Source organism: Lampetra planeri, chromosome 41 (genome assembly GCF_965212315.1).
Source record: "Lampetra planeri chromosome 41, kcLamPlan1.2.h2, whole genome shotgun sequence".
Lineage (NCBI taxonomy): Eukaryota > Metazoa > Chordata > Hyperoartia > Petromyzontiformes > Petromyzontidae > Lampetra > Lampetra planeri.
This window is the reverse complement of record NC_136147.1, coordinates 5,069,093-5,081,810: the sequence shown is the minus strand read 5'-3', so window position 1 is coordinate 5,081,810 and position 12,718 is coordinate 5,069,093. Positions and strand designations below refer to the sequence as shown.

The 12,718-nt window shown below is 48.3% G+C and overlaps 1 protein-coding gene across 6 annotated transcripts in view; it reads left to right on the top strand.

Annotated features, from left to right (window-relative positions):
* Positions 1-12,718, top strand: part of LOC144732111 (PH and SEC7 domain-containing protein 2-like) — a 187,813-nt gene that overhangs the window by 135,692 nt on the left and 39,403 nt on the right. For all 6 annotated transcript variants that reach the window (XM_078613390.1, XM_078613389.1, XM_078613391.1 and 3 more), the window contains one exon: positions 541-630. In XM_078613390.1, coding sequence (XP_078469516.1) covers positions 541-630 — 90 coding nt within the window. The remainder of the gene's footprint in view (positions 1-540; positions 631-12,718) is intronic.

Here is a 12,718-nt window from a genome sequence, read left to right as displayed (position 1 = left end):
TCTCAACCGGTTTTTGTGGCCTCCCCTAGGTCCGACTCGGCCTCGGACGAGTGCCTGGTGCGAGACTAATAATACGCACCATCTGGTTCGCCTTGGACGTTCAAAGTCCCGTGGCGTTATTCGCAAGAGTGGGCCGTTGTGTGCCGGTGGCGCTGTCCAACCTTGCCACGTTTGAAAGATTACCCACACGGTACTCAGATTGCGATTTCACTTGGCAATCGTCGTCGTCCCCCCGACCGCAAAATCTTGGCAGGGCCCTCCTGACGCAAAAAGTCACGAGACTCGGTGAGGCTTTCCTGCTGGATAAACAAGAAGTGATAATAATTCATTAGCGTGAATTTGTCACACAGCAGTTGTACGACACGGATACTTCTCAATCGCTGCCCTCCATCGCTGGATCTTTGCCTCTTTCTTACACCTGTTACTCCTCCTTTCAGTCTATCCATCTTTTTCTACATACAATATAAATGTTTATCGGCGTACGCCAATCTCTGCGACCACTCGCTGATGCGCTGTCTCTCCTCCCCTCCGAACCCAAAGAACATTGGCAAGAAGATGAACTGCCAGGAGTTTATCGACAACCTCGTTGGACTCAATGACGGCCGCGACTTCCCCCGTGATCTTCTCAAGGTACACCAGCACCTTACATTACTCGAGCGGCCTAGAGCTGTGGAGCTGTGCGGAGGTGCGCACGAGGAAGGTGGACAGGGTTTGGGGCCATTTAAGGTCAACCGCCGCAGGCAGCCATGACCGGCAACGGTGTCGGCATTTGCCGCAACCTTTTCCATGGAAAAAAAAAAAAGTGCTTTCCAAATTTCGGAACATCTCAGAGCTACGAAGCTCGCCGATGGTTTTGTCAGGTTGTGTTGCGCGCGTTGTTTGGCGTGGTGTCCGACGTTTCACTCCACCTGCTGGGAGCTTCTTTCAGGAACTAAATTGAGCAGCTCGCCTGCCCAATCAGAGTAGAGAATGGGGCAACAGCGGCAGGAGCCGGCGATCCGTTACAATTGAGGAAGAACGCGATCTTGCTGAATTCAATTTCCGAAGAAGCTCTCGGTACGTGGACCGAAACGTTAAACATCGTGCCGAGCGATACGCGTACGGCCAGAAAACACGTCTGAGTGTTCCACAGCGCAACTGCGAATACAAACACAGTCCTCGCGTCATCGATCATAGACAGAGGTCACGTGATGACCCAAGGTTACGTGCTCTGTCGACCAATCATTGTTCATCAAACACACTTTTCAACAAGCTCATTTTTCATTGGCAAGACAGAATTCTATCACTCGACACCACAGCAATACCAAGTTGCCACCGTTGCTCATACTAAATGCATTGCCGGTAACATTTGCCGATAACATTTTCCCGAAAATTGCCCTGTTGATCTTTAGCAAACGAATACACCCACATATGTGAGTGGACCATGCCAGTCTGTCCTCTCGACCTAGCACAGTTTCAATGCAAACACCCTACAATGGAATTTAATATTCCGGTCCACCGTGTTGATGAAAACCCTAATAAACAGTCCATGATAACCAGAACAACAACAAAAGCTCAAAAGGTTTCCTGCAGTTGTAATGGGGACGCTTATCAGCGCTAACTCGGGAATGATTAATTCACCCCGCCGCGTGAAATCTCTCAACAGCAATCTGTGCCCGGTTACGAATGGGGTCAGGCTAACCTTGCAGTGGGACTAACCTCCACCCATCTTCTTTGCCACATGCTCAATCACCAATGAGACACGGCGGGCCTACGGGTCAGCCCGGCCTCTTCGGAACATTCTTGCACACGGTTCGCTGTGGACCGTGTGGCGCTTTGAAACGGTGCGGAATCAACGACTTCCTGCGTGGCCAGCAGAGGGCGTGCTTGTTTGCTTTCCAACCCCTCGGCTCTGTCGTTCCGCACGCCGGGTGAATTTTGCCGGCGAGGAGCCAGCCGGTTTTGCGTTCGTGTCGTCGCCGCTCCGATCTCGCGACGAGCCGATCGGCTCGGCAGCCGCGAGTGGGAGAGCGAGCGCGCCTCGCGAGGCGAAATCCGTTTACGCTTAATCGCTCCTCCGGAAACGTTAACGCGGTGGCCGCGACCCGAGTAGTGTTTTTTGAGCTTCGTCCACTTTTAATATTTCAAACACGCCCCGCGCACGCGTTCGGTGAAGTTAACCTCGGCGAGTCAAACGCGAACTGCGATATAGATCAGGCGGCGAGCCACTGGCCGCGCGGTGAGCCACGTGAGCTGAGCCACGTGAGCTGAGCCACGCGACAGACACAGCCTTCTGGTGCACGTGGGGGGGAGGGCAGCGGCTGTGGCGGCAGCGAAGTAACCGCTGTGAAGACGAGTGACGAGGCACAAATCGTGCACGGAGTCCGCAGGCTGGCGTCCGTAAGCGGCGCACAGCGGCACAAAGCCGGCACAGAGCCGAACCCGAGTTGCGCTCGCTCACTCGCTCGCAAATCTCCCGCCAGTCGCACTTTTTTCTGGCCGATGACGCGTTGTCGTATTCGCGTCCTTCCTCGTAAGGGTCGATGTGACCCTGGTATATAGTTCGAGGTACGCTGCCCTCTGTGGTGTAATGGTCGGCAGCACACTGAACATGCAAACCAGAGGTCGCCGGTTTGATTCGATCTCCCGGCACGGCAGTTGAAACAATGGGGGCTGCTTTATTTAATCCACCTCCGCCTCTGTCCACCCAACCGTATAAATGGGCACACCGCAGTTGATTGGCAGGCCGTGTACGGTGGGGTAAAGTGTGGGTGTTCCCACCAAGATATCTGGCCAGCCTAGAAGGGGGCCCAAAATAACCATGGGTGGGTTATCTTGATCTCACTTTTGTGGAGGTCATTCCTCCAGTAGTGGCATGAGCAAGCGTAATTTGGGGAGATGGAAAAGTCCATCCTGTGTCCTGTCACACCGCGGATCTTTTATTACCGCCACAGGCACTGGCACGGCGTGTGAATGCAAACGCTGTCGTTATTGTCAATTGTTCTATCTCGAACATCAATTGCCAGAGTGAGTGCACCTTTTGCTCATTAATCACACTCAATCATGGGTGACGGAATTTCAACAAATCAGGTTTGTAGACAAATTTACCGCAACGTCTCCTCTGCCACTGATAGGTATGGCTAAGGTGACATTTTAGTTTTAATAAATGGTGTCATAGGTTTATTTCATTTTTATTAGCTTACAACCTCTGGCATGCTTTTGTGCTGCGTGTGAGATGGGTGCACAAATTCTCCCACTGGCTATGACCCAATAGAGAGCACGGACACATTGCCCTGGTCATTAGAGGAGCTGTTGTGTTAATTGCCTTGGTCCCCGGCTACAATTTATACAGCCATAGTTTAGTTACACATCCATGCTTTCAGAAATATCATCAAGGGCCTTTGGGGTTTGGGGGTGGGGGGGTATTGCGGATAGCGTTGTGCTGCCCAGACATCTCCAGCGAAGTGGAGAATTAGGAAGAAAAAAAATATGTTGCTATCATCTTGGCCTGCCTGTAGATATACGACTCGCAGAGCTAACCAACATCGGCTGGACGCATTAACAAGTGCGCGCGAATATTAAACCCTGACCTGATTAGAGCACGGCTCGCTGGCTTTAGAAGGGCTATGAGGCTTGCAGACGCAGTTTAATGGCACAGGGGGTGAAGCAAGGAGGCAGTGTGAGCGCACTGTACCCGTGTCCTCAATGGCAGGGTGGCCGCTAATGGAAATATTTACACATCACCTGCACCCGCGGACCTTTCGGAGTAACGATGTAATTTTCCCCGGGGAGTATAACCGTTCCCGGCGCGCGCGTGCGGCGTCTGATAAGGGTCAGCGTGCGGAGCCGGTGCCGAGTGGGTCGGCGAAATTTCCTGGCTGAACCTGGCCGCACTGAGTGATGTGCGGTGAGCGGGCGAGCGGGACGAAGCGAACAGCGCGTAGGGCCGGGGAAGGACTGAAAATTAGGTTCGTGGGATTTAAGTGCTTTGGCGTTCGTTTTCACTTTCAGCGATTCGTTTAGCTGTGGACAGCCGCTGTTGAATAATAAGACTGTGACGTTCCAAATTCGTGACGCATTATGAGGCTGAATTGAGCGTTTATGCGCGACGGATGATTTACGTGATTGTGTGCGCGTTGGACCTAATCGGGTGAAGCCGTGCCACGGCGATTGACAAAACGTGCTGTGAACCTGGCGACTTCAGTTCGATTCCTTGCCATGGCGAACACAAGTGGCAAACGGTAACCGAACCGGTCCTGGTGCTCCCTTCACTGGCCAGCGTGGTGAAGTATGGTCAAACAACCCACGTGATCGACAGGGCCTTGGGAAGCCTTTATCTAGCAAGCACAATGGCCTGGCAATGACCGATGGTTGTTGTTGGTTGTAAAATTAAAGGCTTTAAGAGATCTTTGTTTGATGCTACGCTTCTACTGTGCCTATACCATGCTGTGTTTGTCGAGGTGGTTGTAATCAATCTTGGAGGGACAAAATCACAGAGCAATAATTATTCAAGTCGGATGAGGAAGAAAATTATAAAATAAATGAGGCAAGCAAGCACAGGGCGGTGTGCTTTTGTAAAATTCAACATTGGCAATGAAGAGCAACATATCCATGCACGCAGTGAATTATGTTTTCTCTTTCATTGCATTTGAGCTGCCGTAACTCGTGGACTCAAAAAAACATAGAACAAAAGCTGAAAGTGCCCAAAAAATGCAATCGACTGTGACTAATGACATGGACAAGGCAACATCATCATCGCTTCTCTTATTTCTTGCTATGTCCCGTCTAGGCCCCAGGGTTCATAATCCGTCTTCAGCCACGTTTCCGCTCCCTTTCCCTCCTGGCTCCCCTCCCCATTGAAATAAACTCCCACTCGGCATCACGCAGGCAACTTCACTAAACCATTTTTCGTTCCTCCCTTAAGACTCATCTTTTTTCAACAGAAAATCGCTCTATTACTTCCTATCGCATCCTTAAAAGCTTAACCATCCTTCCTCCTTCCTCCTCCCTAATCTCGCCAGCCCCTCCTTTCCCTATCATCACCCTTCCTTGCCAGCCCCAACACTCAAACGCCATCCCATTTCCCCATCTGCCAATGACTAATGTACCATTTTTTATTCTTGTAAAGCGCTTTGACAAACGCCTTATTATTCTTCTTTCGTATGGCATTGTGAAAAGCAACAGTTTTTATTTTTTCTTAATGATTGTCGTAAATGAATGCAAAGGTTTCTCATCCAGTCCAATGATGTGGTTGACGCAGTGTGGATTTCAGCGATACCGCCAGAATGTGCATAGATCCACGCCTTATTTAAAATCCTAGATAAGATAATATCACGCAGATCCTGCACTGTCTTTGGTAGTAATTTTTTTTAGTCCATAAAATGAATTAAATTAAGGATCGTTCTTCCGTTCAGACAGTGAGCAGCCACATGCACATTTGAGTTATATAGTGCTTGAATTTAATTTTAAATTATCAGTTGGCATCACACCAAGAGATGCAGGAATTTTCTTTCAGACTTCTGTGGAGCGGATTATCACCCCGAGTTAGAGAATAGCATGTGAAAGATGATATGACGGACCTTTTTTTTCCCGAGATCTCTTTCCGTGATGTCTTACTCACAATTTGAAGTACTACACTTTCCCACATCCACCATTGTAGAGTGTTCTTTTTTTTTTACACGGCAGTCAAATCAAATTCTTTTTAATCCCCGGAGCGGTAACGTTTGGCCAAATTGCATGGTCGTCGGTAACCTTAACTGCCCGCGGAAAACCGATATTGCGGGTCCACCTCTGAGATCCATTTAACCCATTCTGATGATGTACGTACATCATCAAAACAAAACCAGAATAAAAACTTAAATAAACGAACTTTATTGGTAACTAGGATCCCACAAGGCCACGCGGCAGGGCGTGTGGCACAGTTTGGCGCCAGCTGTCATAGACTGCGGTTGTGCAGCTACAGTTCTCTACGGTAAGTACAGTGCCTTTAAAACAACGGCACTAAGCCTCCAAAAATGAAATTAACGCTGAGACGCAACTTGTATGCATGTTGAATTTCTTTTGCACCGTACGTAGCCAACCGTACAAATTTCGGAACGGGATAGGGTTAAATTATTGGATTGTCTTATTTGAACCAAGAAAGAGCCCGTTGAGAGCAGAAGTATAATTTTCAAGAGAGACCTGTGACCTCGTATCCAAAATAGAGGAAGCGGCACAATTTCACACACACCCTGCTATTGAGACGTCCGTCGCATGGTGATTCAACCAGCTTCATATCTTTAAATTCTCGGACCACTTTAGGTGAAGAGCCAAATGTAATTTGTTTGTTTTTGTTAAACACTCGTTGGTGACAAAGCCGAGACCATCGTCTTACTACAATGGATACCTCTTTAGTCACAGCCGACTGAAAGTCAGATTCGAGCCCAGGATCTCTGCAGTGATGTCTCAGCGCTCTGACTTATTACACCAACCGGACCACCTCGCACGCCCCAATGTTTAATATTGGATCAGGGAGATGATCATCCACAATCGTAACATCATCTCACTCGCTGGCTTTTTTGTTTTGTTTTTGCACCGTCGCCAATGTTATTCAGGCCGACTGGCACCACTCACTGATCTCACGGTTTGTAGGTTTCTAATTTTCTGGTTCAGTGGCCGGTCTATTTTTTCTCTCTTTCTCGCCATCCACGTTGTCAAAAACTCGTTTATATTTTTTTATTTTTACGATAACTCAAAACAAAAACAGGAGCGTTAGAGAAGGGGAAACAGTCAATAAATATGTGCGTCCGTGCGTTATGTTGGCACGCACGCGCAATTGTCTTTAACCCTCGTTGCGATTCCGAGTGCGGGCGGCGGTGCGTTGCATACGCCAGTCTGCGTTTGCAGCACCGTTGCCGAAGCAGCAGCGTTGCTGAAATTCAAAATTTTCGTGAGGAATTGAAGGTCTGCAATTCAATGTCACACATCTACCCTGGCTGATGCTCAGCGCGGTGTTTGTTGATGGTGGTGTGGCTGTCATTTTCTGTTCGTTGTCTACATCTGAACTTTTCACACATCCGCTTATCCGTCAGTCCCAAGTGAGTAAGATATACGACATTGGACTCCGCCTTCACTTTTGATTGTGTCTGCACTCGAAGGCCTGTTTATTCTCTCTGCCACGTGCATTTTATTTTATTATCCTAATTCGGTTAAACGCATCGCCATTCATCGATTAAACACGTGAGAACCGATGGAGATAAGTTATCTGTTTTTCCAAGGGCACCTGGCTAATCAGAGTTATTTAAGAATGTTATGAACGTTTAAAATGAAGTTATAGGCAATGAGAACACTATGGGCGGAGCAGTGGTGCAGTGCAGTTTTGAGCACACCACATTGTGATCTCGGCGAACTGAGTTCCACGTCCTAGCAATGGCTAACATTGGATGCAATTTTAAATCTGAACCTGACCTGGGGTGTACCCCCTTTACCCCAACCCCTATTGACCAACATTTGTTTGATACGTGGTCAAACAACCCCTGTAAACAACACAGTATCGGCTCACCTTCATCCCGGCAAGTGGATTGACAACGGGCTGAAAATATGGAAACAATCATTACACTTTGGATTCGGGATAATTTTACCGGGAGCTCATGCACACAATGTGAGGGGATGGGGGTGGGGGATCTAATGTCAACGTCATAGCACGACACGAGGCACTTTGGTAATTCCCAGAAGAAATTTCTGGACGGTTGTGAGAATTGATTTCCCTTTTGCGTACTACAGGCTCGGTGTGGTGAGCGAGCCGCCTGCCGGGTTGAGCCGGCCGTACAAAGGCTTTCTTGTTTAGCTCTGCAAATCAATGGACTTCTGCATGAACCCTGCTGTTTGGTACACAAGGGCGCTTTTGGCATCTTGAGGTTGCGTGACGTAACCTCGTGAGCTGCCTGGTAACGACATCTCAGCTGGGCCTTGCCGCACGCCTTCTCCGTTCACGCCATGCTCGCACCGGCCTGGCAAGGAAGGTAGACTTCTTCTTCTTGGTGCTTTCAGTAAAGTCACGTAGAAGGGAAGTAATAAAATAATAAAAATAAAACATAATAAAATAAAAATGAAACATAATAAAATAAAAATTATTTTATTATGTTTTATTTTTATTATTTTATTACTTCTCTTCTACGTGACTTTACCGAAAGAGCCAAGAAGATGAATCCCTGCAGTCACGAAAGCTTTAAATCGAAGGTAGACTTGTTGTGGACAATCAGACCTTGTAGGCGTCGAGGATTTAGATTCAAATTTTGAGGTGGGGGAATGCAAGTGCGTTTGATGCCGGCCGTGCTAAAATAGTTCTTGATCCGTCTGCGACATCCGTGTGACCGCGTGTATGAAAGGTGAAATGAGGTTACCTGAAGCATATTTGGATCTCGCAAATTTAAAATTCACCGGTACATTAGGAATGCACGCGCCTTTCACTACCGAAAGAACTTTGTAACGTTAATGAACACCCAGAGGCAAAGCAACAAAGCCATAGCCACTGGGCCTGGGACAGAATCCAGAGGAAAGTGGCTTTGAACCTCTTCTGAAAATGTACACACATCTTCACTCCTCCTTTCTCTCTCAGGGTTTTTTTTTTCTACCCAGTTTCTGTCCGAGAAAAACATTTGCAATATCGATTCCCAGCAGCGATGCTGTAATGGTTCGTAATGGAAAGTGCACTTGACTTGCAATCCAGAGGTCACCGGGTTCGCTTTGACCTCCCGATCCAGCAGTTGAAGCAGTAGGGCAAGTATCGTAAATCCCCACCACCGCCTTTGTCCGCCCAGCAGTGTTAACGGGTACGACCACAGCGAGTCGATCTGCAGCTCGTGCATGATGGGAAAAAGTTGTGGGCGCTCCAACTTCTTGAAAGACGTCTGGCCGGCATGGAAAAGTAGACCAAATACCCTTGAGGAAGGCCCTCTCGAGCCCCCTCTTCTGCCAACAGTAACGTGGGCAAGACGTTTCAGGGCTGCACCTTTAGCTTTTACCCTCCGTATTCTATTTAATGTTGATGTAACTTTCTGACCCGCCCCCTACCGGACATCTGTGAAGAAGAGCTTCATAGCTCATCGGATTCCTCCAGGGTCCATACAAATATTCTGATTCTGTTCGTATGTATGGACAATCCCGTACGAAGCCATGGAAGACAGATATCCACTTTTGGAACTCTCCACATGGGATGTTGTCTCAAGACATTTAGTAGCAGACGCAGGGCGTTGGGGGCACACAGGCGCATAACTGACCGGCTGTACCGCCGTCTACGGCTCCGCACTTTGAATCTAGTTTGACAAACTAATTTCTTTAGAACTGATTTTTGTGTTTAGTTTGTTGTCCTTTCTGCGCACCTCCGATTAGCATGGTTGGCTACGTAGAGTGCGAAAGAAGTTCAACGTAACATACCTACAAATGGCCACGGGTGCAGACCGCTGAATTTCGTGCCACAGCCGCGCTGACACACGGCCGCTTGCTCTTGTGTTACCTCTCAACTGCCACTTGTGAGAATCGCTAAGCCCTCCACTACATTTGTCTTCACTCCCCGTGTTCCACCTTGGATGTTTGTGAAGGATTTGCGTTTTGTTTCACTTGAAAAGTGCTTTTTTTTTGAGTTGGTAGGAGTTCAAAGTCATTATTCTCAGTTTTTTTGTTTCCTCGCTCAACTTTTCTTCGGTGTCGCGTCACGAGATGAAGCAAGCCCTCTCGCAGAGCGAGGCGTCGCTCGTTCGTAGAGAAATGGCCCCGCAGAAAGTGATTTTGCAGAACCACTTCTGAGATGCATTAAACTGATGAAGTTGATTGACTTAATTTAAACCGGGAAAGATTTTGGTTTGGAGAGCAATGGTGCGTGAGGGGGGGGGGGCAACGGGATAAGGGGCACGTGACATCGGCGGCGATGAGCCGGAACTCAGGTGCCAGCCAGCCAGGAATCAGTTGGGGAAGCCAGCCGGCGAAACTTTTCTCACATGTAGTACGATTACATGTGAATGCCTTACTTACATTTCCTTGTCTGACTGCGCAGGTGCGACCGCATGACCTTGGTGTGCACAATAAAGTCCAAAAATGCACAAACGATTGACGGAGCGAAGTGTTAACGAGATATAGTGCGCGATAAATTGCGGCGCTCGCCGTTTGCTTCACAGCCGGAGTGACATTAAGGGACTAAAACGTTCGTTCGTGCATCCGCTTTGACATTGGCTCTCTGTCTCGGAGCGAGGTAACGCCCACGCGGCTTGACACATAATTTACAAGCATCGCTTGGAGGAGTCCACTGACGCAACATCCCTGATGTATTATAGTCACTTACAGCGGTTTCACCAAAAACGGCCGCAGCCACAAGTATCGCCGGATTTCACAGATTCAAAACAAACACTGCGGGGGTCCGGTCGACGTGTACCCTCAGATTTTCCAAATGGAACTTCTGCATTTGTGGGGAAATAAAATAAAAACACTCCTCTTGTCTCGCTCTTTTTCGCAAACCCCCAAAAAATGACGCGCGGTAATTTTTTCGCTCGATGTTTTTTTTTTTCCGATTCCAAAGTGTTCGTTGCAGAGGCGAAGCGATCGCCTGGGTGTGCAGGCTGTACGTACGCACATGAAACTTCTTTCGCACCGTACGTAGCCAACTGCGCTTATAGGAGCAGCGGCCGTGTGCCGCGTGACCGAGCGAGGCGCTTCGACTGCGGTCTTGCGGCGATGCGGATGCCGCGGTTGTACAGCGGTTGCCTCGCTGGGCGTGCAGTCCAGACGGTTGCATTTCGAGTTGATCTCCCGGTGCGGCACTTAAAGAACGGTGCAGGTTTTCTTAAATCCCCCCCCCCCCCCGCTCCCCACTTCTCCTCTGTCCACCCGGCAGTATAAATGAGCACACCACATTTAGTTCAATATCAGGTCGCGTTTGGTGGGGTAGAGAGTGGGTACTCCCTTCTCTTGAAAGACGTTTGGATAGCGTGGAAGAGTAGGCCAAATACCCTCAGTGGGAGCTCCCCTCTCTAGTGCAGTCCCTTCAGCAGTGGCATGGGCAAGCAATTGCTTGGCTTCACCTTTACCCTTCTGGCCTATGTAATAAAATAGATGAATGTTCACCTCTTCAAAATTGCTCTCTGCAAATTGTCATCGAATACAAAAGAGCACCTCTTATAACCGTCGTTGAGACCACTGATCTGACAATGCTGCTATGTCCTGCACTGACCGGGGCTGGAACACGAGCATAATCTGTCTTGACAGAGTCGTGCAGGAATCTAAAAACTGCAATAATCCACACGTTGTTTGGTATAGTCCAGCCTTGGTATTAATCCGCGAGGAATGTGTGTCAGATCCCAGTGTTCATTGATCTTATTAGTTCACCACGAGCAGTTTTCATTAACCCAGGAGATACATATTTGCACCCAAATAAAAAAAAATATTATTTGAGCATCACCTGGAATGTATATTTTTTTAAAGTTATGAGAACACACAATTTGCCTTCGTCAAGAACAGTGAATCCCGGAGGTCGAATGGAATTGTAAATTGAATATTTGAAATTGTACGCAAACAAAGGGCAGTTGTAACCCTTGTCCCTCGCAGCAAGAAGTACATGTGTTCGATTCCTTTCTCTGTCGAGTGATGTTCTTCCCCCTGCTCTGAATGGGACTTCTCTGAATTCTCGGGTTTGCTCCCAGAGCTAAATAAAACCCATATAATGCAACCGGTATTTGGGCCAAGCATCCCAATACTGAAACGTGTTCTACGCATGACTCAATTGGGATTACACAGAGCATCATCAGCCTCTACTGCGAAAACACGACAGCCCTCCACCCCCGCACCCCCCCCCCTCGTGGAAGAAGATATTGAGACTCGGCGATGCTTTGCTCGGGAAACACGGCGTTCATTTTCAATAAGTGTTGTCTCTGTAGAGCCTTGAACACAGTTGTGTTGCTTTGCCATGCACAATGAGTAAAACGCAATGTAGGCCAAACTGCAAAGGCTGGCATCTACCACTTGTCACCTGCGTGGCGCAGATAGTACGAATCGCTGTATTTTATCGAAATATCAATCTCGGTGGTTCCGCGAGACTCGTGTAGAGATTACGATAATTAGAGCACGCTAATTAGCACACGGTAATTGGAAACGTTTATGGTGATTACCAGTGACCTATTGCAGATTTAGATAATATGAAACAGGCATTTGATGATTCATTGGTTCATCGACTATGATCGATTTTGCCATTCGTGACGCGCGTGCCAAAATGTGCCTGCCGAGCGATTGTGTGTAACCCACGTAAGTTACATGCGAGGAGATACGCTTTCGGCCAAGTTATTTGCAGCGACGTGCGAAGACGTTTTCCCGAAAAATTGGACTTGAGAAAATTAAGCCGTAAACATTGCGGGAATGGAGCGATGAAATCGCGCCGTGCGCGCGAGCTGAGACACTGGTCGTTGCGTCGTGAGGTCGTGAGAGATGGGGGGAGGCCTGGATCCAGCAGTAGAATTGGTCATGGGCTGATACTGAAAATAATGCTTTCAGAATAATGTATATTGTTCATAATAGAGGTTTGTTTGGGCTTAGATCGCGTTATTTATCAATGTGTCGCAACCCTCCACCACCTGACACGGCCAATCAGTAAAAAATGTGTCACGTTGGATGTCGTGAGACAGTGAGATGTTCAGCTTTTGGCTGGCCATTGAACATAGATGGTCACTGCATCGCGCGCTTTCTGATGCGCTTCTGTGGCCATCTGGAACGCCCTTCC